This window comes from Cyrtonyx montezumae, unplaced genomic scaffold (assembly GCF_038088225.1).
Source record: "Cyrtonyx montezumae isolate F1298 unplaced genomic scaffold, pur_monq_1.0 scaffold_9, whole genome shotgun sequence".
Taxonomy (NCBI): Eukaryota; Metazoa; Chordata; class Aves; order Galliformes; family Odontophoridae; genus Cyrtonyx; species Cyrtonyx montezumae.
Genome location: NW_027072100.1, coordinates 7,024,057 through 7,050,170, shown reverse-complemented (window position 1 = coordinate 7,050,170; position 26,114 = coordinate 7,024,057). Strand labels below are relative to the sequence as shown.

At 46.0% G+C, this 26,114-nt stretch overlaps 1 protein-coding gene across 1 annotated transcript in view; it reads left to right on the top strand.

Annotated features, from left to right (window-relative positions):
- The first annotated feature begins 9,071 nt into the window (after nucleotides 1-9,071).
- Nucleotides 9,072-26,114, top strand: part of KCNB1 (potassium voltage-gated channel subfamily B member 1) — a 105,301-nt gene continuing 88,258 nt past the window's right edge. The window contains exon 1 of the mRNA XM_065754410.1: nucleotides 9,072-9,718. Coding sequence (XP_065610482.1) covers nucleotides 9,152-9,718 — 567 coding nt within the window. The 5' untranslated portion in view covers nucleotides 9,072-9,151. The remainder of the gene's footprint in view (nucleotides 9,719-26,114) is intronic.

Sequence of the window (26,114 nt, the reverse complement as noted above, 5' to 3'; positions counted from 1 at the left end):
CAGAGTGTGAGGCCAAGGCCCATTAATAATGGGTTTGGTTCTGCTCCATTCAGAGCTTCAGCATGGGGGCTCTAAATACTGCTCACTGAAAGTATGAGTTGGACTGACACAAAAATCCACTAGCAAGGGTGGCAAACGTTAATTCCTCCCTATTGCTGGGGCAAAGCACTGAAGTCTCTTAGGTTGGGATAAAGCACTGCGTATACAACTCGTGAGATGCCTTTGATATTTGCATGTGATTATACATCAAAGCCATCTCTTAGATTTGTTTATTCCTCAGTGACCTATACAGACTCTTTTAGAAATTAACTTTTTAATTAAATGCTGTTTTTTACACCATAGATTAGGAAGAGTCCCAAACTACAGGAATTATTTACTGGTGCAATATAGTGGAAAAGCTCCCAGGTTCCTGACTTCATGGTAACACTGCTTTCACTCTGTTAGTTAAATTGGTGCAATTTCATTCTGCTAGCTTATTGCATTAGAGGGATATTTGGGTTGCAAAACCAAGCAATTGATTGATCTGAATTGCTAAAAGTAAGGCTTCCATAAAATCCTATTTTCTCTTGTTTGTATATGGAGAGGTGCAATCTGAAGATACCAGATCAAGCCTTTTTCTTCTTTTCCCCCTTGATAACAGCTCCATCTCTCTGAATACTGGATATTTTGTCATAATCAGTGATAATGGCTGATTTTCCTGAAATTGTCTTTGATTCCTACTAGGGGCCATAACAACCTGGAAAATTCCAATCTGAGCAATTCTAATGTTGGCAAAAGCTGAATACAAAAAAAAACAACAACTCAGTTTCAGCAACAGGAGCCAGCAGTTCTGAACCAACTTCTGAACCAACAGTTCGCTGATTGTAGTTTTATTTTCCCTCCATCAGTGCCTTCTGTTTAATGTACAGAGAAAGGTAAAGACAGGTAGCTGACACCTCCCTTGAAATAAGAATCTCTATGATGACAATCCTGAAGAATCCCTGTTATTGTTATTGCTTCAGTTGGTGGGATGGCATAGGATAAATACCAGGAATGGGGAGTGCAGCATCATTTGTCATGTCCCATATGAATCTCAGGGTTGGAAGATTGCAGTCCAAGAGGAGAATAGAGGGATGAGGACAGTAGAGGCACCAGTGCAGAAGTGCCTCTGAGCATGATGACTGTCTCCAGCTGATGACAGCTGTGACTTGTGTCAAATAAGGCATCTTGTTTGAAATAGGTGATTGTCATTTCTGGCTGCTGCAGGTGCAGCTGAGTCCTGCTGAGTGTCCCCCCAGGCCTGGTTGGGGTTCAGGTGGTCACTCACAGGCAGATCCACTGCCCTTCTCACAGAGGAAGGCCAATAGGTTTCTGGTGTTGCACTGGTGCTGCAATGTGATTGCTTGTCACAGATAAAGCATTCACTAAAACACTTAATTCTGTGTTATCGTGAGGAGCTTGGATGGCAAAATGCTTTTTAGAGCACTCCATTGCTAGGAGTTCAGAGAGTAAACCTCCATTTCTAAGTAGCTGTTCTTGGATATTTAATCACACCAGAAAATAGTGGTCTCAAGAGAATAGAGGTGGTTGGGGCAAGTGTTGCATTAAGGGTTTTGCTGTAAGTCTTATGGGAACCTGGGTGTCCAAATCTGAAGCAATTGGAGGTGGGAAATGGATTCAGCCGTGCTGAAGAAGGGCTTCAGCCAGGGTCCTTATATAGTCCTGTCCTCCCTGTGGGCACTGCTCTGCTCTCAACATCCTTCTCCTCTCCCACAGAGCTCACTTGCAGTGGGTTACTGCAGTGTTGTCAGATTACATCCAGCTTGTTCGTTTTGGTTAGTAAGTGCTGGGAGTTACTACCTGGCATCACTCCTTCATGCAGGGAAAGAGCAGGCTGAGGAGAGCTCATTGAAATGCATGGGGAGTGGTTCTGTCCCATGTGAAGAAGTCTAATCCGAGAAAGCCTTCAAGAATGGCTTAATGCAGCCTTCTGCATCGCCCACAAACACTTTGGGGAAAAACAGGGAAGGAGAAGAGTGTTAGATAAGCTGCTTTAAAGTGATCTCCATAATCCTGAGAATTAACATGTATTTTATTAAATACGTGTTACAGATGCAAAATAACCTAAGAAAGGCTGGAAGTGACCCCTTCCCATGGGCAATTCATGGAATTTCTGTTGCTGTACCCAAGTGTCACCAAAATCAAAGCTCTCACTACTCCCAGGAGAGTCCAGCCCCCAGTCCTGACCGTAGCATTAAATATCTGCTTGGAAGTAGATCCAAGGGCTGTCCTCATGTTTCTCTGGAGCCATAGGTATGAGGCTTTCTGACCCCTTTGCAACTCCAGCCTTAATTACTGTTAATTGGACAAAAAGAAGGAAAGAAGGAGGAGGGCATTTCCTCAGAGTTGAGGGCAAATGGGAGCACGGAGTGGCCAAGAAAGACTGACTTCGTACAGGGTTTTCAGCTCTTGCCTATTTACTGCAAGTTCTTCAGGAGAAAAAAAAATGAGAAACAGAAAGTTGAACATGTTGGCTTTGCCCTCCCCGAAGTGTGTGATCCTGGTGACAGCTGCTGCTGGAGGGAGCCCCTGAGCAGTGCGTTCTGCTGCACACAATGGTGGTGGGGCAGTCCTGGCAGGAATCAACAAGGGATATCTCTTAAGATTTAGAATACATTTCGCTGCTCATTTATCCTCCATCCCACACAGAATTTGTCAGGTTGCTTTAATCCTTCTGTCTCAATTTCCTTCAGTATGAAAGGGGATATTGTGGTGTTACGTCCCAGGAACCATCTGAAATTGCTCTCTCACTGCAGTGCCCTTTCAGGCTTCATGTATGTAAGAGCAGAGCAGTTCTTGCTCCTGGGAGCCTGGCTGCAAGGTGGATGGCAGAGACAGGTACCTGGTCATCCCTGCGAGAGATCACCACACCATCTCACAGCTGACAGATGTGGCTCCCTCCTGACGGATGCCAGGTGATCAATAGGAGCCACCAGCCCTTGGGGGCCTAATAAATCCCTGGCTGCTGAATAATATAGCAAGGCAAATTGCTTTATGGAATCCAGTGCTTAAAGCTAAATGTTAGGTAACATATTACAGGCAGCTACTTGTCCCTCTGTGCCAGCCCTGCCCAAGCAGCACAGAGGAGAAAAAGCATCCCTCCAACCACAGCACAGAATCATAAAGTCATAGGAGTTGGAAGGGACCTTTAAAGGCCATTGAGTCCAACCCCTTTACAATGAGCAGGGACACGTACATGGGGTGTGGGGAAAGCAGCATCCCCAGGTGACCAAGCACTACTGTGAGACACAATCCCAAAGATTTGGTATTGATAGGTAGGAAAAAACTTAATTTCTCAAATTTTTGCAAATTCCCTAGAAGAGTGGTGATGGGGCAAATCGCTCCTTCAGGGACATTTGTTCCCCAGCCAGCAGAAAAGTCTGTGCATTTTTCCTCTGTGAAATAACTGCCTTTGGCTTCAGACCTGACATGAATGAGGCAGGTGTGGAAGAAGGTAGTGCTTTGCACACCCACTCACCTTATGGAATGGGCTGATCCTCAGCCTCATCTCCTGCAGGAAGGGAGACCAGAGCAGGTCTGGTGGAGCCATCCCCAGGAAGAGGAGCAGTGACGTGTGTGTCTGTGGTCAGTGAGTGCAGAGAGATTGCTTAATGGCTGCGGGGGAGGAAATGCATATCCTGGGAAGGGCAGAATGCTGGAGCCCGGGGGACAGCTCTGAGTGTGCTTTGTGGGAATCTGATTCATACAGTTCCCTGCTCACCCATTCGTAGTGGCATTTTTCCTACTCAAGTCTGGGAGAGCTGAAATCTTCAGGTCCTTTCAGGACAGGGTGTCCATGTGACTACTCTACCTATATATGAGAGGCCTGCCCTCACCTGTCTTTTCTCTTCCAAATCTGAGCCTGCAAAGACCCTGCCCTCCACCAAGAAGCATTTGCCCTCTATTTCTAGGCCCTGCTGAGGCCTCTCTGCTTTTCTCCCCTCCACCTCTTGCAGACAGCTCAGCCCTCCAACATCCTCCAGTGCTTCTCTAAGGACCCAAACAGCTGGCAGAGGCTCTGATATTTGTACCAACTGCTACAGACTTAAAAACCTAAATGAACAATTTGGGAATGGCTCTTTTGTCCCATGGTGTGAGAAGGAGCAGGGGTGGTAGAGGGAAAAGTGAATGGTGAAGCATGCTGGAGGACAAGCCTAGGGCCAGGAAAACAGTAACAAAACCTTCCCCATGCAGCAGTCTGCTCCCCCCACAGCAGCACAGGCTGCAGCTTCAGCTGAAACTCTCCCAGAGCAGCTTTCACAACAGAGAATGTAACAGGGATGGAGCCCAGCTGTTGCTGACATTGACATCCAGGCTCCGCTTGGCTTTTCTAAGGAGGGCACAGCACTTAAGGTTCATTTTTGGATTGTATTTTGCTACTTGCTTCCAGCATTTTTCCCTGGTATTCCACTATTTTCATGCTCTCATGCTCTCAGTAGTACAACCACTCTGCACCATTCGTCTCAGTTCCTTCTGCACTTTTCAATGCTAGTTACAGACCTCTGCCAAGAAACCTGATAATTTTCTTTCCCATTTAAGGGAAAGGATTTTGGACTATAAAAGAAATCTCCATTATATCTTAAGTGTTTCTATGCTGGAAAGAAAATCCCTGGAAACTAAGGGAATCCTTAAAGGGGCACAATAGGAAGCACTGGAACTGAGACAGTCATTGTATGACAGCCTTTCCCACTCATAAGAACAAGCACAGGGCCCTGGGGCTGTGAGAACAATATGGGTTATTGTTACAACTTCTAACTCAATTTAGGATATGAAAACCAGCATCCTCCAGCATCGGGAACCGGCCAAAGCTCGTGAGCCACCAAAGCCACTGTGCTGCTCTCTGCTGGAAGTCCATTGTTCTGAATGCCATTGCTGTGACAGCTGCAGGCTTGTTTATGTGCAAGGAACCTTTCTTTCTCACAGCCATTAGTTTGCTTTGTACAGCGACGTGAATCAGCCTCCTCTCCTGCTTCAAAGGATGGACAAGAGATCCCTGACTGCTGTGCAGTGTGGGTGTTTATGAAGATGTGATACTTTTCCTCATGCTGACAGAGGAGGCACTGCAGAGGGTTTTTGTCACATTTAGGCTCAGCCTGCTTTGCTGTCATAAAATCACAGAATCATTGAGGTTGGAAAAGGCCACTGAGATCACCTAGTCCAACCATCAGCCCATCACCACCACCACATTTTGTATGGCCATGTTGTGGTCATGTTGTGGCCCAAGAAAGAGTGCCTTCCACACATTTCTGCCTGGCAGGTTAAATCCAGGTCTTTATATATACCACTGCCTATGAGCCCAGGGGAGCACATTTGTGTCACTCTGTGTGCTTCCCCTTAAGTACTTGAGGTTTAAAGTATTTCCTTGTCAATAATGACTACAGTACGCAGAGAGGAAGAGGGTTTGCCATGGGCTGCATTCAGGCATTTGGCTGGCTCCATGGGCTGTGGAAATAACAAACCATAAATACAGTTGGAGAAGCTCAGGGTACAAAAATATCAATCAAAAGGAATATGTAAAGCAAGAGTGGGGGAGATAACCTTGGAGAAGACAGAGCAGACAGCAGACTTCTGCATCCTCAGGCCTTCACCACCCCTTGCTGACAAGCTTGCCAGCCACAGAACAAGAAGTGCTGCAGAGAATGGACATCCTGGGGCTGGGAATGTTCTCTTCTCTCGTCCAGGCTCCTGGATCACCCCAGGCACAGCCATCTGCAGGAAGCCCTCCTGCAGTTCTACCTGAGGCTCAAGCATGGTCCTTCATACTGGCAAGGAGAGTGTGGAAGCAGGGCAGGAGCAGTGCCTCCATGCTGCCCGTTTATGTCCCCTCCCCATGGCTGATTCCCTGGCCTCTCGCCAGACCATGTGAGTGACATGGGCAGTGTAGCAAGAGTGATGTGGAAAGATACAAATGCCTTGCAAATAAAAAATGAATTGCTTCTCTCCCAGTGATTTAGCTGTATTGAATCTGATGCATGTCCCTGTGTTAGGCTACTTGTCATTTTCCCTCCAACCATTCTCTTTGTGCAGAAGAGTGGCCTCCATTTGTCACAACAGGAGATAATGTGCCCTGGATGCCAGTGCTAACAAACAAATAACCTGCTCTTATACAGCACTGCCAGCTGGAAGTTTCCAAGCACTTTGTAACCATTAACAGATTTAGCCTCACAGACCTGATCAGGAATTTTCATCTCTACTGTAAGAGTGAAGTAGGGTCTAGGGGTGAAATGAAGGGAAAGTGAGAACCAAAGTGCTCTGGATACTGATTGTAGGTTTTCTTGGGGTGGGGGAACTACTTCAGCAAGAGTAGATTGGGTTTGTCAACAGGACTGATTCTCAGACTTTTCTCTCATCTCCACACAAGTGATTTTCTGCACCTTTATTTCCCCTACTGCAGAAGAAAGGCTCACTTCTCCTTACAAGGAAAAAAAAAAGACCAAAAAATCATTGAGATTTCAGAAGGTCATCTCTAAAACAGACATGTAAAATTCAAATAAAAAAAATAGTTGCACAACAGTGATATTGCATACACTAGGCAATGGGAGGCAGATGAGGGTAAGTAGATAAGCATATGAAGTAGAGAGAAGCAGCACTGAGAGTCTTTTTCTCAAGTTGATCACATAGTCACCAGGTTCATGGTTTAGAAACCTCATAGTAGGAATTGTCACTACAGTGACCAAGAGGCATGACCTATCAATGCAAAGGGTGAGAAAGGGACAAAAAAAAGAGCTGTGTACCTCTGCTACACCTGCCTAAGAAGGCAAACTGCATTTAGTGGTGCTGATGTACCCATTAAATAATGCTAATAAAGGTGCAGGCTCCTGCTGAGACCTATTTTCCCCTGATGGAAGGGAAGGAGAACAGAGTGCTAGAAGGATACTTTGAATGCTGTATCTTCTGGTTAGCAGATACTCTATTACATGGAGATCCCTGATCAGAAATCTATTATTATTTCTCCCATCTCTGTCTGCAAATAAATGTAACAATTCCAAGTGAAGGCTTTCTCTTTGATGAGAGATTGTTGGTGTGAGGGTGATGCTCCAGGTCACTCCTTGCATGAAGATATGCAGTTCACAGAGCTTAGCTGCTCTTAGCTCAGCAAGCAGGGCCTAGAAAGCCATAGCAGCCCTGCTGGGCTTATCAGCACTCTCTGCTTGTCGTTTTTCTCCTGGCACCAATCCCCGCTCCTGTTTTCACGGATGATACCACCGGGAGCTGGAGGATGGTGGGAATAGTCCTACTGCTACGGAAGGATGCTGCAGCTCTCCCCTCGGTGCTAGGTCTGGTCCAGGCGCTTCACCCGCTGTAAATCAGCCCCAGGGCGGCGGGGCCAGGTCAGGAAAGCGTTAACCTTCCCTGCAATGCTGCATCCCAGCTCACGGTGGAGCTGCCTTCCTCTCTTCCACCCCCAACTTCCAATTCACTCCAAACAACTCCGGGACAGAATTGCAGGGAAAAGCCGGAGGTTCAGACTAGACTTGTTGATCTCCGTTTCGAGGCAGCAGAAGGAAGTACCAAAGATTTCCTTTGTGTCTTCACCAAGAGAAGGGTGGGGGAAGGGGGCAGATGCGGCTTCGGAGTTGACGGCAGGCAGGAACGAGGAGCCGCAGCCGAGGGAAGGCCTTGGAAAGCTTCCTGCCGAGGGATCCGATTTACCTCGCTTCCCTTCCCCCCGCCCCCCGGGCTCCGTGGCCAGACGGGAGAGCGGCCGCCATCCCTCCGCCTCGAGGCTGCCCGCGGGGGGATGCGAGCGGGGCCATCCCGGCTGCCCGCCCCGCCGCACGATGTAGCCGCCCTCGGTCCCGCACAGCCCCGCGCCGCCTCGCTGGGAGCCCGCAGGAGGAGGTAAGTGCGGGCCGGGAGAGCGGAGCCTTCCTCCGCCTGGGGGCTGCGGCCGGGAGCGGCCCCGGTAAAGGGTTGAAGGCAGCGTCGGGGTTTCGCTGTCGGGGTGGGAGCATCTAAATCGATGGGGAGAGGGGCCGAGCCCCGGCGCCGTGCCGGCTGAGCAGGGAGAAGCCGTTCGTTCCTTTCTGCGCCGGGGTTTCTCTTCGTGCCATCTTGTGTAAGCAACAGTGCTCGGGGCTGTTATAAGGCATTGGCTTTGCAAGGAAGACTCGGGGGTGGTTCTTATTCCCATTTTCGTTGATTTTCCTGTTCTGCAGAGGGCTGCGTGGGGTATGGGGAGGCGTCCCTGAATAGCCCAGAGAGGTAGAGTGCGTCGTTAGAGTGACTGCAAATACTCCCTCTTTCTCTTTCCCAGCGCTTTCCTAGGGGAAATTTGCAAGGCTGGAGTTATAAAAGCCTCTGCTTCCCCCTGCCGCCTCCGCGTCCGGGCAGAGCGGGCAGCACCGCCGGCTTTGAGGAGGAGAGTTGCCCGGGTGGGTCGTGGGGGCACCCGGGGTACGGCGCCCGCTGTCCGGCAGGGCCCCGCTGCTCGAGGGAGCGGCGGGTCCGAGTACTCGGGGACTGTCGGTGGTGGGGCCGGCGCGCTCCCGTCCTGTCGCTCCGGGATGGGAAACAACGTACCAGCGCAGCCGCGTCTAGCGGCCGGGCGCCTTTTGGGGAGCAGCGCGGAGCGGTGCTCGGGGAAGCTCTTCGCCCTCCCTTTAACTAAGCAGCTCCCAGCCAGCCCTTTGCCAGAAGAGGCTGCCGAAGCCGTGCCCAGCCTCCTTAGCTTCCCACACGAGGCGTGCAGGCAACCCTCCCGGGCAGAGCCTGGGACCCGCCGGGACAGAGGGCAGCACCCGGCCGCCGCCCGGGGGAGCTCGGCGGGAGCCGCCGCTCCGCCACGTGGGAGCGGGCGGCCTTCAGCACCGCGGGCGCGGACAGCGCCTGCCCGAGGCCGCCCGCCCGAGCGGAGCGCGGTTCAGCACCGCGAGGGCGGACAGCGCCGCCGCCGCCCCCTGAGCAGATTAGCGGGGCCGGGCTGCCCCGGGCGGGGATAAGGCCGGCGGGCAGGCGGCCCTGGGGAGCGGAGGTCAGCGGGCTGGGACCCATGGTTGGCTTCTCTTGCAGCTTTGGGGCATGGAGGGGAAGGAGAGGTGAGGAGTGCCGGCCCCCCGCGCGCCCTGCCCCACGCTGCACCTTGGAGCATCCAGCCTGAGGGGGACCAGCGATGCCTCTGGGGATGAATAAGCATGGATCTCGCTCTACTACCTCTTTGCCTCCGGACCCCACGGAGATCGTCAGGAGCAAGGCCTGCTCCCGCAGGGTCAAGCTCAACGTGGGGGGGCTGGCCCACGAGGTTCTCTGGCGGACCTTGGACAGGTTGCCGCGGACCAGGCTGGGTAAGCTCAGAGACTGCAACACACATGACTCCCTCATGGAGATCTGTGATGACTACAACCTGGAGGAGAATGAGTACTTCTTTGACAGGCACCCTGGGGCATTCACCTCAATCTTGAACTTCTACCGTACTGGCAAGCTGCACATGATGGAGGAGATGTGCGCCTTGTCCTTCAGCCAAGAGCTGGACTACTGGGGGGTGGATGAGATCTACCTGGAGTCCTGCTGCCAGGCCCGCTACCATCAGAAGAAGGAGCAGATGAATGAGGAGCTGAAGAGAGAAGCTGAGACGTTGAGGGAAAGGGAAGGGGAGGAATTTGATAACACTTGCTGCGCTGACAAAAGGAAAAAGCTTTGGGACCTCTTGGAGAAGCCCAACTCCTCCGTAGCGGCCAAGGTAAGACTTCCACATTTCTTCTTAAGTCCTAAGTATGTTCTCATGGCTGTGGTGATGCTTACCTGAGGTGTTAACTTGCTACCCTTGCTTTAGTATCTTGGCAATTGTGGCTCAATAGATGCTAAGAGTGAAGGAGAGAAAGACTTCCCACATGTGAATGAGGCTTAATGTATATTTTTTTGGTGGTTTGGAAGAGATTCAGTTTGCTCTGCCCTGAGGGCATCTTAGGCTGGCCGGTGTGAGAACAGTTCCAGTGACCCCTGGGTCAGCATTTGCTGGTTGCTGTGGCTGGAGGCTAGTGGGCTTGTTTTTTGATAGCCTGTCTGGATGTATTGTGTAACAGAGATTTCTTGAGGCCTAAAACATCTGTGTTTTACTGCTCAGACCAACTATTTCTTAAGAGAGAAAATCTACTTGAACTCCTAGAGCCAGGTCTTATCAGGAAGTATTGTGCTCCCTTCTGGAATTACTTTTTTTCTTTTTCTGTTTTCCTTTTGTGAAATACATCTCATAGGTATTTGTATCATGTATTTCAAAGCTGCAGATATGCTAAAGCTAGCATTATTTTTCATCATTTACCTGATTCCAGACTATTTTAAGTCTCCCTGTACAATGCTGCTGCAACTCTGTCTCTGTCAATAGTTGAAGCACTGCTTACTCTGAAGTTGGTGCCAGTGAAACAGATCTTTTTGAAAGCATTTGGAAGATAAGATCCTTGTTAGGAGAAACCAATGTTGGAGCTGGCTCTAATAATTTAGCTGTCTCATGTTAGTCACATTCTTTAGTGAGGAAAATCTCTGCGAACACAGTGATTCAGTAACCATGGGGATAAAAGCAAAGGGGGGAGAGGTTGAAAACTGTGAGATGGATAACTAAGCATGAGAGACTGAGCAGCAGGGACCAAAACTTGCATTGTCTATATACTGACATCCTCACAGAGTAGCAAAGAAGTAGAAAGAAGCCCCAGCCACCTATGTAATGTAGCCCCATGCTGAATGTACATTTGCAAGTGCAAGCCCCAACTCTATCCCTCTGGAAGTCTGGAATTGAAGGGTTACATATGAAAACAGACTTTTTCTTTCTCTGCCTTTTCTCTCACTGCAGGGTTGCACACCATGAATGAAGAATATGTGTGAAGTTTTGGGGAGGGACTTTATTAAGTCTGGAGCTAAATAGTTTATTCTGGCAGGGGAAGGGAGAGCCATGGTCTGCTGCTGAACTGGTTATCACTTTTTTAATGACAAACGGAGCCCCTGAATGTCTTTTTCTCTCCAATGGCACAGATGACACAGTGCTGAATGCATTAATCATTTATAAGACTCCTTTGGCACAGCCCTGGAATCCTGAAACACAGGCCCCAGGCTTTGCTGTATGTGGCACTGACTCAAAATCCATTAGAGACTGTTGATGTTCATGATTTATTGTATATGAGCAGGGGTCGTTCTTGCCAAATAAGTGTCTTTTGTGATTTATAAATGAAATATACTCTACCTTCATTTTCTGAGAAAATTCATGGACTAAGTGCATTCAGCATTGCAGGCTCTGGATTAATTGAAAGTGAATCTGTAATGCATTATTATCCTTCTCATTTAAAGCTACCATTCTGTGACTTGGTTACTGTAATGAAAATGGTTGCTGTATGCTCTCAGACCTCAAATACTTCAGCACTTCTCACAGATTTCTACCCATTTCAAGTGAAGCAAAGAAAATAAGCATGATGAACAATTAGCCTACCAGGCAGAGACGGAAGAGCTGGTAAACCTATTCTTTGCCTGTTTTTCCCCCTGATGGTAGAAAGCTTTTCTCTCCTGACAGAGTACGCCCTTTGCTTTGATCACCTTCATGAGAATTCATTCCACATATTGAATAGGCTGAACACCATCTTCATCTTCTGGTGGAAAAGAGGAGAGAGAGACTTGGCAGCCTGACCCATTATCTGACCTGACCAGCTGTGCCCAGGCTGCATTTTCTAAATCTGAGCCTCTGCCTGGTATCTGAGAGAATCTGGCCAGAAGCTGTCTGTTTAGTGGAGAACTATTGCTGAGGCTATGGGTCTCCAGGAGCTTCTGTCTCCTAAAGTCAGATTTGATTTGCTTTGCGAGGTCTGGGAGCTAAAACCCTTTCTGTAGGGAAGGAACAAAGTAAACTGTTCTGAGGTTTAATGACTGTCACTGAATAACCTAGCACAAATGTTCCCCTAAATTATTTTCTTTTTGTTTATTCTTTTTCTTCAGTCTTGTGTTACTCAATGCAAAAGTTTTTTTGTTGTTGTTTTTGTTTCTTTTTTGCTTTTGTTGTTGTTGTTGTTGTTCCCATTTAAAAGTAGCAGGTGCAGGCTCCCTTCATGTTCTCTACAAGGAATCTAGAAAATGACTACAAATGCTTATTTTTCTCTAAACCAAACACAGAGTCCTAGGAGGTCATGCAACACAGCCCAACTCCTAGGCAGATTTTCTTGCTAGCTGTCAGCGTTCTTTGTATTTTAACATTATCTGCCCAATATCTAACTAGACTCGTCCATAACAGCTTACTACAGAACTTATCATCATCATAATGGGACTATTAAGTCCTGAGAGGAGGGAACTTTTTTACTTGTTTTAAAGAAGAAATCATACATGATGTACCACAGGGTGTAAAATGACATTGAAATAAGGAAAGAAGAATCCTCCAGCTCTTAATATATTTTGTTTATATATTGCTCCATTGTCCAGCAGGGATTTACCCGTATCTTTTGACAAATCAGTCTGGCTTTTGAACTAACCACCTCCTGGCAATTGATGACTTAGATCCAATGCTACATCTCGCACCTAACCAAAGAGAATGCTCTGATAGACTTTATAATGCCCATTCCTGGACAGCCCTCAGATGAAGAACCGGACTGCTGTTGAAGCTAGGGTTGCCACCTTGTGACCCACCCCACACCCATGCAGCAGACACACAGAGCCATCTCACCTCACAGTCTGCTTGACTTTGAAGCACTGCTGGGCTCACTTCACCCAGTGGGAAAGTTCATGTACAAAAGTCAGTACTAGGGAGAGACTCCACATCATAGGAAAAAAAAGAAGCATATATTTTAAGATATTTAATTGACATTAGTTTAGTACATTTTTTCATTTCTTTCTAACCTTACAAGACACTTTAAAAGATCAGTTTCTCCTGTTTCCTGTATATGCCTGAGAAATATTCACTGAAATCTTTGTAAGTGCTTCCCGCTCTTCCTGTGATCGTTCTCTATGCATATTCATGCTTTATTTTTTTATCATTTTTCCAGTCTGCTTCAAGGTTTTAGTTTTCCCCTCAGTAACATTCCGCCTGTGCTTTGGTATACCCACAAAACACATTTTTAACAATGAAGGACTTCCTGGTGCTCACTTCTGTCTAGATTTCTTCCAGATGAAGATGAGGTACAGATATTTTCTGAAATAGTTATTACGTTTTGTTAGATGGCATTTTTCCTTTGTATCTTTCACAGGAAAGAAAAACAGCCTTCCAGAAGCCAAACAACTGCTGTTTTTTTCTCAGGACTTGGTGCCTGTGTTAGGGCATCGGTGACTAGCAGTCCTCCAGCACTCTGGTTTGGGGGTTTATCTTCATTGTGCTTTCCCTCAGCAGGGCGAAACCCAGGCTGCTGGTTTCTGCCAGCCACCACCCAGCTGTCCAGTTAAGAAGTCCCTGCCATAGTTTCTGTTCTCACAAATTACACTAGTTAGGATCTGTGGGTCTGTCTGCTTGGTGGGGCACTCGTGCCCCCTGGGACAGCCAGACTTCGGGGTATCCTGAACAATCCCAAACTTCTGTTGTTCCATGCTTTCCTTTATGAGCAAAATACCAAACCAGACCAACTCAATGCATTATTTAGCTTATATGGTATTGGAAATCCTCTGAACACTTGGATCTTTCCAGCAGAATAATGTAAGAACATTTCCCTTCTTGCCTCTGAGGAGAAAAGAAGTTCTTCCTTCTTTTAGCCCTTTCAAATTATTTTCCTGATCAATATTTGAGCAACTATTTTTGCAGAGAGGGAGGCGGGGGGAAAAGCCTGCTTGTCTTGTAGACTCCTATGCAATCTATTTTTCTCTTGCTGTCCTGAAGGCTGAGAAAAACATGATGACATCACCCACTTTGCAAAAAGCTGCTCTGCATATCTGCATGTCAAGTAGGAGACGCTTTTCCTCTCTGCTCATGGGGAGCTGCTCCTCTTCATTGCCTCCACTTCTCCCTTGCTCCTGTCCTGTTAGGAGCTCAGCTGTAGCAGACCTGCAGCTCTGGCAGGCTATTTCTCATCTTTCACCTTGTTCCTACAGTGTCTTTGCTAGTGCAATAATATCACGTTTATCCTTGAAAACATGCAACTCCAATTCAGTAATCTTATTATGCATGCCTCTACATTTGTTGAACAGCTTTTCTCGAGCTGCCCACTGCTCTCTGCTGCTAATCTCTGGATGCATTGCTTAGGGATTGAAAAGGCTGTTCCGTAAGCTCCTTCCTTATTATTGTTGATAGTAGGGACAAAATAAGAATGATAAAACCTCTTGGAGATGTATTCGCTACATCTAGAGCATTCTTCCCCCACATGGGCTTTCTATTCCTGGCCCTCCCTTATGGCACACAGTTTTCATTCATCTCTAGGAACCCGCCTGAATTTAGCATTCAGCAGAGGAAACCCCTCTCCCTAGTTGTAGGGGTCACACCTTAGCAATGCCTTCTGCCTCTAAGGATCCCACCACAGGGCAGGTGTTGACTTTGGCAGTTAAAGCTGGATTGCCCATATTTTGCTTGCAGCTCTGAGTTTCATTTTTCTGGTACAGCTACTGCCTTGGCTGTTCTGCTAAATATAGGAGAATATTCCCCTTCATCCAAAGTAAACTTCTGCTTTTGGAAATCTTCAAAAGCAAAGCCTCAAACCAAAGCCTTCCCCATGGGCTCAGGGATTTGCCTCTTTGGTCTATAGCTTATCGTTGGGTTTCTAGCACAGCACTGTCCTGTGGATGTACTAACAATTGCTGCTCTATATCAGTTTAATTTCATCCTGTGGCTCCTTCCTGGGCACTTGTCCTTCCAGTGAGCTTCTTATGTCTTTTGCCTGGGAAGCCCTAATTCAGCTCCTAGCACTGTCTCACCAATGACCTTTCCACAAGGTACTGCTGTGCTACCGGGTCCCAGAACTCCACTACAGCCTCCCTAAGCCCCTCAGTTCAGGGGAAAAGTGTTTCTATTGCCAGCTCAGTAATTATGTCCTTTCATTCTTGTTGGCTTTAAAGAATCCCTGCTACAGGGATCACAAGCAAGGAGGTGCCATGGCATTGTCTTCTCAGACTCCCACATCCCCAGTGCAACACCTCATGCTATTTTCTGGCATACATCTGCCAACAACAAGCTTATTCTAAGCTCTTCAGGTGCGACCCTCACCTATCAGGGGTAATTCTTTCTCCAGACTTATTACTGGAGCACCCGTGGATCCAAGCAGACAGCTGCCTGGCACATGCTACCTTACTATTTTTGGTTCAGCAGCTTACAGTACAAACCTGTAGGCTTGCAGTCTCTGAAGTGTTTTGAAAAAGGAAACTTAAAATTGCTATGCCTAGTAGTCCTTTTGATGCACATACCACAAAGTGTGCATAAACAGATATGTAGGCACACCCTTGGGTTTTTAACTTATCTCTGACTTTCTGCTAGGAGAGGCTGGACCACATTGTGGTTCTTCGAGCGTGGATATCCACATCTGTATGAGAACGCCTGCCTCAGGAGGGGAGCGGCAAGCTGCTGTGCTTAGAATGAATTCCTCAGAGGACGTGTGCTGTAGAAGTACAGTCGATGCTATTTTTAAAGCACCAGCTCTCATTTGTACCTTTCAAAAAATCTGTCTGAGATTCATTCGCCTTGCTGCTCAGCGTTCTCCCATCCTCTCAGTTGCTCAGCCTGTGAGCAGATATGATTGAAGGTGCCAACATCAGTCAAAAATGTAGGAAATCTTGCAAGAATGGCAAATCCCTGTTTTGTTCATCTGTAACTGTGGAGTCTTAGGAAAAAAGACTCTGAAGAAAAATGCTGGGCCTGGATTTCAGGAAATGTAGTATAGAGTAAAGCTCACGAACTGTGAGTGCAGTTTCAGTTGCTCCATTGCAAGCCAAGCCTTGGGCCAGGTGCTGGAGCTGGCTGTGCAGATGTGCTCTACAGCTGTGTGAAAAATCAGTTATTTAATTTTCTAAAACATTTTCTTCATTTAGCAGTTTTATGGGGTGAGTTAAGTGTCCTTGCCATCAGCTTATGGGAGGGAAATGGGTGCTTTTAGCTCTCTGTTCCTCTTGATCCTGCAGACCACACTTCCTTCTGATTTCTCTCAATGTGAAGCCCCCACAGAGAAAACCAACCCAAGGCTACTTTTACGACAGCAGCATTGCTATTTGTCACTACTAATGGCAAAATATTTATGTCAAAGAAAGTTCACAGCTGATCACTTAGTTCTTACAATAAACACAGTCAATATGATTTACTCCATGGAGATATCTGGCAGCAGCAACAGAAAAGACACAGTGTGGCAGTGAATGTGAAGCAAGACTAATAGTTTTTTCTGAAGAATCTACGCATTGTCACTCCTTCTGCACTAAGGCAGAAGGAGATCGGAGGCAATGTTACCAGGAGCTGCCTAATTTGTTTCCTAAGTCTGGAGGTCCGGCTCCAGCAGCGGCTGGTTTCAATGAGAAGCATGGAGCCCTGGTGCTGTCTGATGGGGAAAAACTGCTTCAAGGGCTGGGAGGGTGAATCAGCACCGTGTAGCTCCGTGTCACACACCTATGGGCTGGCAAGAGCTCAGGGATCCCTGTCCCACGCCCTATTACTTAGCACTTTTATACCTGAGCTGCTTTAGCTTTGGCTCCCTTTATCCTTAAGATCACCTTGCCCTGGGTTCAGTCTGCAGGGCATATCTGCACTCTCACCTTCTGTTTCTCAGTTACTCGGTACAGCAGAAACAAATTTTGTGGTAAGCTTCCCCTCCAAGTGTGACTGCTTTCTGACTTCTGTCTTCTTCCTGAGGTCTCTCCTGTCCCTTGTGCAGCCTGACAATAGCCAAGAATGTTTGCCAGCAGCAATCAGTGAGGTCATCTTCTAGTTTTTAATGAAAAAGTTCTACTCATTCTTACAGTAGGTCCATAAGACTTTCAAGCATCTCTACACAAGCACTGTGCCTTTGTACTCACTCCATGTAGTGCCTACCAAAATGCTAGCATTCAAGTATCCCAAGCACACTTATGTCTAGGTCCTGCGAGGCTAGCTGCTTCTCTGTGGGGTGAAACTCCCATTGAATGTAATGGGAACAGATGAGTATTATAATGTCTGTGCTCATCAAGCAAAGCTCTGAAGTGCTTTGAAAAGATGGATTACTTAAGGCCAGGACAAACCTGTGATATATGTATTATCCCCATCTTAAAGTGAAGAGGTGACAATTGTCCAAGGTCAGTGGGAAGGTGGGGCAGAGCCGAGGGGAATCCTGGCTTCCCAGGGTCCTAAAACACCATGTGTTCCCGTGGCAGAGGGGATCTAGCTGGCCTCTAAAGGAGCCCATCTGCATACGAAGGTCCTGGAAAACTTTGATATATTTAAAAGTTGAGTAGTTACAGAAAAAAACTGGGTTCTCTTTATAAGATCCAAAAACACAAAGTCTGTGCAAGGACAATTTCTGATGCCATTCTGACTGTGGAAAGGGTTAAACTGAACTGCACAATAAGAGAGTGCAAATATTAGGTTGCATATATAATTGTATTGTGAAATGGTGTTGTCATATCCAGTACAGCATATACATTTATACATATATATATGTTTGGAATTGTCCTTCTGTATGGAAGTTCCTTTGTACCCTGAGCAAGGAAAGTTTTTCAGTTACCTCTAAAACCCAACAAGCAGTTCCTCTTTGAGAAACACGGAAAATATAACAAGTCAAACATCTCTTTGCAGCAGTCATATCTCCTCAGACAAAGTGAGCGCTGCCTTTGTTAGCAACAAGATATGTGGGACAGCAGCTGGTGAGAACTCAGGCTTTTCTTTGCTTTGGGAGCTCCTTCATCACATTTTAGGCAGCAGCCAAGCTTTGTGTGGCTTACAAGGACTGAGGTCTTCAGGGCAATAACAATCTTTTTCCTCCATAGAATCTCTCAGGCTGCCCCTAGTTCTATTTTTCCAACCCAAGGCTCCAGCACTTATCCAGCCCCTGCAGCTTTCAGTGGATTTTTATAGAGAAGTCCTATGGTCTGCTGCTCTTTGGGAGCAGTTGCATCACTGTCCCTTCCCTGCCCAATGCCACCTTTGGACTGACATTCAAACTCTGCATGTCCTCAAGGACTCTCAGCATTGTTAGGATCATTCCCCCTTTGCCCATTCACAAGTCTCTCCCAGGCACATTGTAATCTGTGGGTGGTTTTGCTGTTTGCTGTAGTTTGCAGCTATTCTGGTCTAACGATGTTCTGGCTGTGACCGCTCTGTGACATGTCCCCGAGGCGATGGCACTGCAGCGATGGGAGGGTGGCCTCAGCTCACCACCCTGCATCCTGCCTGCTCTGAAACCTAGCTGTCAGCAAGGGAGATCAGCAGCACAGAACACGAACCCATGCACCTGTCTGGATCTCACATTGACAAAACACAACGTCCATCAGACATCCCCGTAATAGGATCAGAAATCTGAAAATGTGGGCAAAGAGGGATGTCTCAGCCTCACTGCTTAAGATCTTTGTGGGGGAATGAGGAGCTTTCATTCCTTGTTTGCTGATTTGTGGATTTTTGGTAAATCTGTCTTCTGTAGCATGAAAGTCTTTTTAGAAAAGAATAGGGGGAAAAAAAAAAGTGTTGTCTCTTCCCCTGTCAATGTGCCAGAAGTTTATTAATAATACATGATAATTATACTTTGCATTTTTTAGCTCCTTTCATCGGAGTATCTTAGTGCTTCACAAACATTAATTAGGTAATCCTCACGACTGCCTGGTGCAGTAGCTCTTATTATCAATCAACGCATAAATATAACAATGCAGAAGAAACAGTAAATAAGCAAATCTCCCAGATAGAGGCAAAAGCAAACCCGGCCTGGAAAGGTACAGCATCTGGAGCTGTGGGAAACTCTGCCTCCAACTGACCTGACTGGCGTCATAAGGAATGGGTTTGTTTTCAGAAAGAGTAGTTTTTGTTAGGATAAAGCAGAGATTAAAAATAAATAAATGCCAGAGTTGTGGCTGCAGTGCTCCCTCCCTTTATAGATGTACCTCTTGCACGCTGCCAGTGAGCAGAATTAAACTCAGTCAACCCGCAGTTATTCTTAGCCTCTAATCTTCGTCAGGTAGAAGTCTGATGGTTCTCAGCAGGTTTTGCAGCATTTAGCCGAGGAAAGACAAGGCTTTTAGGTGTGTTACCTGTTACTGTGAGGAAGGAAGGCACACACAACAACAATTTTGTTTTTCAGAGTGCCTGCTCTTTTCTGTGGTGAATTAAGACAATATTTGTATAGTAGGTGATGTGGACTCCATTCTCAGGAATGCTGAAGACCCCCTGGTACCACGAGAACTCTCAGAGAGTTTAGCCTCTGGGTTTCCCTTTTGGGGGAGATGCCATTTGGCATGACTGGCATGCACTTTTGGTTTAGTTTGACAAAGTTGTGGGTTTGGTATCTGATTCCAGGGTTGCTGGTTCCTATTTATCACTACTTTGACTCTTGAAGCTAAATTTAAAGCAAAATGAGGTATAGAGTGTATGATTAATTCCCTTTGCTCATTTCCAAGCCCTGCCTTGACTGAAGCTGTTCTTGTCACATAGGAGTGTTTTTGGAGCAAGACCCTTCCCACTGCCTAATGTGCCAGCAGAACCAGCACTGTCTGTATGCTGACACCAAGTTTCTGTGAGGGATTCAGGTCCTGATAAGGAGATACCTTGACCAGACACAAGCTGTGCTGCATTCTGGATTACAGTGGTTATCAGAGCTCATTTTGCTAACTGACACGTTTGTGTTCTGTCTGTGTTTACACACAGTGTTATTCTATAGGAGTAACTTTAGACTTTCAGCAACCCCAGGGGATGATCTCATTCAATACCTGCAGCCTTGGCCAAAGCCAAGTTCAACATATAAATTCTGCCTGCTGAAATGAGACATCCATCATGCTAGGCAAATGCAAGGGGTCTCACTGAAGCAATGCCTAGCCTCTAGTTTGTCTCTGCTGAACACTGGAGCAGGCGTAATTCCATTATTTTTGCACGTCCATTAAGCTAAAGAACAAATTTGCTCAAGTTTCTGGTTATGAATGACCATGAATGAAACCCTCTTGACTTAGTAGTTATTTTTAAAGATGCTCTTAAGAGCTTCTTGTAAAGCGGCTGTGAAATACTTCTTAGTTTGCACTAGCTTCTGAGACACTTGCTTTGTGGTTCAGATAACTTGGGCATGGAGAATACCACTTCCAGGAGTTATAGATGTAATTTACTGAATTCATAAACTCTTTGTAGGAAGTTCCATCTTTTGTTCTGTGTTTATATGCCACTAAGCGCAATACTGTCCTGACTCACAGCTCATGTATGCTACCCCAAAACAAGCCATAAATAAGTTTTACAGAGAAAACAAAAACTGTTCTTGAAGAGTATGGGCTTTACTTTCCATCACTGTTAAGCACAAAATCAGAATGGCCTCTTTCTTGACAGATCAGTGCAAATCAGTATGGCCAAAGGTCCATCTCAGTGTACCATCTCAGGTAGTAGGCAGCAATAGATACTTAGGGAAGGAATGAGCAACAGAATATGTTTCTCTTCCTTTGGCAATGAAACATCACTAATAGTTTGGCCAACAGGATCTGTACTCTGGCCTTGGTCTAGGCATAAGCTGGGTTGTTCAGTAAAGCAGACCTAAATGAGCACATCAGCCTCTGTTGACCCTATTGATTTTGCTTTGAGTGCTCACAGTGTGTGGGTCAGACGGATGTCAGTGTGGAGGCCACCATTCAGGGTGTCCCTCACCATTGCTGGCACACTTAAATTGGGATTCCAGCCACTGGTTGGGCTCCAGATCAGTGGGGACTCAACTTGTTTGCTCTTCATGGGTGGTGATCTTTGTAACAGCGAGCAGAGTAGACAGGGAGAAAGCTACTGCTTGGCTGTCCCTGCTTGATTTACCTAAGCCTTTTGCATCAGAGGTTTTGTTGCCATAAACTAATCGTAAAGCAATTCAGAAGTGACCACCCACGAGCTCTGGGCCAGTTTCGGTAGTTGAGTTTGTTGCTGATATTTTCCACACAGATATAATCTGTGGTCTTGGTTTGTGTAGACTTGGGCAGGTGTGTGCGCGCACAAAGCAGGATGAACAGTTAGCTTGTACACACATTTGCTGTAATTTAGCATGCAAATCAGGTGGTTGGAATATGCAAATGCACCGTGCAATTTATGCAAGCAATTACTCAATCTGCATGTGGAAAAACAGGATAATTGTGTGCAAATTAGATGTATCACTGCACGAGGCGCAGTTGTGTTTCTAAATGGTCAGCAGATCAGATCCCTTCTACCAGTAATATGTGACCTTATATTCTAGAGGAAATGAAGTAGTGAGCCTCCTCCTAATTTTATTCTTTTTCCTTTTCTATCAAGTCCTTAAACAGTTTTGCACCACTTAAACCTATACTGTCATTGCATTCCTTGTTATTATCTGTAATATTTCCATTCCTTAGCATTTTTTTTCCAGGGGAATGAGCCATAACCTTGTTAAATGGGCTCTCTCTTCCTACCCATAGAATGATATTTTGCATCAAAAAGACATTTCAAACCCCTCTTAAAAGCCTGTTTCATCCAGTAAGCATCCTTCACCATTGACCTGCATGCTGCAGTCTTTCTCGAAGAGGTTCTGGTAAGTCAGATGAGACACAACTTAGCTCAATGCTCTCAAATTCAGCCCTGTAGCATCGTCTCACTCTGGATGTGTGTGCTTCCACCCAGGCATGTAGGATAAGTAGGAGGTGTCAAGATGTGAGGGTCTGTTGGGCAGGGACTGGCTGGTATTGGCACACCAAAGCATGGCTTTGCCATGAATTCCTGCACAAACTCCTGAAGGGCATTTTCTGTCTTGTGCCTCTGACACACATCTGCGAAGACAGAAACTCTTCATTTTTCCCAAGCCAGCCTTGGTAGAACATAAATCCCATGGGCACCACTTCTTTACTCTGTACTTTCACATTGCAGCCTTAATTCAAGGGGCAAAACAAACACAATCTGCCTTTCTGTTGCTCTGCTGATACAGCATCCTTTGTGCTTGTGTTGCTCAGAAGGAATACAGATAAAGCTTAGTTTGGCCAGCTGTCGTCTTTTTGATTTAGTGCCTTACGTGGTCAACAGCTAATGATTAATCTTAAATGTCACCTCTTTCCCTTTCATACTGATGCTTTAAACTGTTGGGATGCTTCAATACTTTTCAAGTAAAATAATGATGTGCTCTGCTAAAGCACAGAGAGCAAATATGGCAGAGCTCCAGCCTATGCACCTGTTCTGATGGGCTTTTTTTTTTCCTCTCTGAAGTGCTGTATAATTGTCTTCTTCATTAGCAGCCTGCTGAATTCTGGCATGTGAGGGATTAAAAACTCTAATGAATATGGATTATTTCAAACATTTTCTTTTGAAGACCGAGTAGAAAATGGAGATTTTTGGAGCTATAAGTTGGTACATTAACAAGGAATGTGGGATGCCTTCCCTTGCATTTTTAGACATTTCTTTCTTAAGAGTGAGTATCAGAGCAGAGAGCTGATCCTGCCTTGCTGCCTGGGGCTATGTGATGCTCACACCCAGCCAGACCCTCCACTGGATCTGCCCAGGGGCAAAGTGAAAACCTTGCTAAGAGTGGGAAACTTCAGCACATGCCAACTTCCAGCATGCAAGTTGTACCTCAGTTGTCAGCTGTCTTAAGCATCTACTTAGCATTAAGCTAGTAGGAAAGAGGGAACAAGTGATGGTGCAATTAAAGGACACATTTTGCTGGGATACCAGGAGCACCTGCCAGCTAAGTTTCTATGAAAATAAGGAAATTTTCCTCCTTCAATTAGAATTCTTAAGTGCTTAAGGCTAATGTGTTATCTGCAGCATCTAAGAGGCCAGGAGAGATTGTTTCTGTGGAACAGCTGTTCAACAATCTTCATTTTAGTTTGTCAGTTTGGACATTTTCTTGCTTCTGCTTGCAGAAACTGGATCTTTTAGTTGTAGGAGAAAGACCCTAATCGGGACATTAAGTTGGCTGTGTCATGTTCTTACTGATGGCAACACCAAGCAAGGTTCTCCTGAAGCCCACCTATGAACAGGGAAACTGAGGCATGCATGGAGACTCTAGTAGCTTCCCTAACCCTCAGGTAGGGTCTGAAGCAGGGACAGCTGTGTCCCACGCCATGTAGGCAGTGCCCAGACCCAGCCCTGCTGGTGTCTGTGTCACCATCCCTTGCCCATCCCTCCTGCAGCCCCGCGCTGCGGGCACTGCGGACGCACGGGTTCTCCCAACCTGAGCAAGGCCCACATAGAACATCGAGATCTTTTTAACCACATAATAAATCTCTGTCGTTAGCTGGCTGCACAGCGATACTGTTCCTCTCCAGGTGAAGAATCACATGGTCATAAAATTCTGTAATATAAACACAGCAGACGTAGTCAGAATCCTATTTGGACAGATTTATGACTTGACTATGGAGCAGCAACCTTGCCTGGGCTTTCTGCCACCAGTAATTAATATGCATCCCAGGCTCTGCTTTCCTTCTGGACAGTGCTCTCCTGCACGCCCATGTTTTAGGCTGTAAGCATGAAAGTCTGCTGTCCTGGGAAGGCTGTCCTGGAAAGCTATTGCCCTGTGGATTGCATGGAAGTGATAATGAACTGCCAAATTTGGGAGCACAGAATTTCTCTAGCACACTTAAAGCCTCTAGGTGTCTGGCAATTAATCTTTGTGCAGTGGTTTCCACAAGGGCAGTCAATGTTTGCCATAGGTTCTGAGATTAAGAGACTGATGGAGAAACCACATGTTGCCTGATGACTGGAAAGTACTCTCCAGTTCCCTGCCCCATTGTGAGCATTTGTGTAGATATTCAGGCACAGCATTCATACACAAAGGAGCTTAGGCATTGTGAGCCCCCTCCCTCTGCTGTAGGTAAAATGGTATAAAAGATTTATCTAAGTAATGACCAGTGACTTAGTGCCATTTGAAACTATTTGTCATCAAGGAGGTGGCAAGGCACAGAGCACATTAAAATCTATCACTTTTAGGATTTGAATGTTAAACGAGTATGGTCGCTGAGCTGGGTTATTTGTTACATCATTAATGGGATTTCTCTGCACTTTACTGTCTCTGTACCATTTAGAAAACACATTTTGGAAGCCCAGCAATCCTAGAAACATAGTTCTTAACAACAAAATCAATATAGTTTCATTAGGCTTAGTGCTTGGTCTGCAATTATGTTATTTTCTCAACAGCAAGCAGCTGTATTAGCACAGGCATGGAGAACAGTTCAGTGAGGATTGCCTGGATGTGGATGCTGTGTTGCAGGAAGCCAGGTCTTGAGTTGAACACACACCAGATTTGCACCAGCTCCTCATAGTTTCTGTAGGTACTGTGGGTAAGGAAGTTTAGTCCTCAGTTGTGTGTTTGAAGCCATGGAGACTGGATGGCAAAGGTTACCTTGTGTTTGTGATTAGAGTTAGTCACTGATGGCTGAATAAAAGGATTCCATCACAGGTGCTCTGTGACCCTCCTGCACAGCCTCCCAAAATAACCCGGTTGTGTGGCAGCTTCACAGCATATGTATGGACCTCGTTATTTATTTTTAAAGAAATAGATGAGGTAACAAGACCTGGTTTTCTGATTGATGCCTTCATCCATATCAGCCAAATGACAGTCAGTTGGAAAGGTTGTTTGTGGTGGAACTGTCTGACATCTCCAGGAAGGATTTCTGGGGGCTGTATGTGTATTTCTAAGTCTTTTGAAAGATGCACAGAGTATGGGTGAAGCAACAGGTTATTTGTTATATGGGATGAATAGCACACTCTGCTCTCAAAATGACCTAACCGGTCTTAATATAGAGCTCAAAGCCAAATTGATTTCCAAGTGAACACTTCCCCCCATGCTGCTGAGGAAAGGGTATAAAAGTGCAGACATATCACTCTTGCTCCTTTTTGATTTGATTTAATGATACAAGAGGAGTTGTGTAGAGTAACAAGTTTGTGTTTAGCAAGTCTGTGAAAAGTGAAGCTGGAGATCTTACCTATGAGATCCACCCTAAATGTAGACCAGCAGCCTTCTAAATCTCTTCCTACTGCCCTAGTGTCCCCTTCCCTTGATTTACACAAGGGGAAGATCCAGGGAAAGGAATGCTCTTTAAAATTTCATGTTCATATAGGCAAAGATCATTCCTGGTTCTCTTACCATTGAAGAGACATTTGCAGTCATCAAGACGATGGATGATAAAGGCTACTCAGCTTTTCTGAGCAGAGTTAGTCATTGACTGCAGAATAAGAGGGGATGCAGAAGGATTACCACTAGATAAATCTATCAGAGGAGTACTGGGATATAATCACCTGAGTTTGCCCTGAAATAGCTCAACACTGTCGCAATTTTGGATCATTTACACTCTCAGCTTGGTAATATGACTTTTTAGAAATGGATCAGATAAACTGAACTGTTTCAAGAAGGTCTGTCTCTATTATTCATATTCCTAAGCATCACATTCCAGCAGAAATGCTAATTTTCCTGGTGCCACCATTCCCTTATACACCCAAAACTCAGCCACAAACGCAAACACCAATAAAACTCAAAGTGTTCTTAATTAACAGCTTCAGGAGCACCGCATCAGGCAGGTAGATATTATCACCACTTTAGAACAAAGTAAACTTAGAAACAGATGCAGCTGTTCACGAAAAGCTTCCCCAAAGCCAGTAGTAAAAGTATTTGTTTTTTCAGCATATGCGGTGCACTCACCTCTTTGGTTGCAGGGAGCAATCTAGAAGGTGTTAAAAATACACAGTGCAGATGAAGAGACTACAAAGCAATGCTAAAAAAGCAGTAACCCGAGGAAATCTTCCTGCCTTATGGCTGTTTCTTACATGTGAGGCAAAAGAGGTTATAGGGAAGGATCATGCGTTGGGCAGCGTTGCACGAAATATGAACCTCTCTCTTTGCAGCACGCAAACCAGGTGAGAGCACACTCAGGCAGCTTCTGGAGGAAGTCTAATTTCCCTCGTTTTGGTGCTTTTTCTTTTGCTTTGTTTTTTTTTTTTTTTTCTGTTTGTTTGGGTTGCTTTTTTTGTTGTTTTTGCTATTCTTCAATTCAAGACCTAAAGGGATGGGTGTACCAAAGATCCAGCTGCACCCTCTGAGAATCATAGAATTAGGAAGGTTGGAAAAGACCACTGAGAT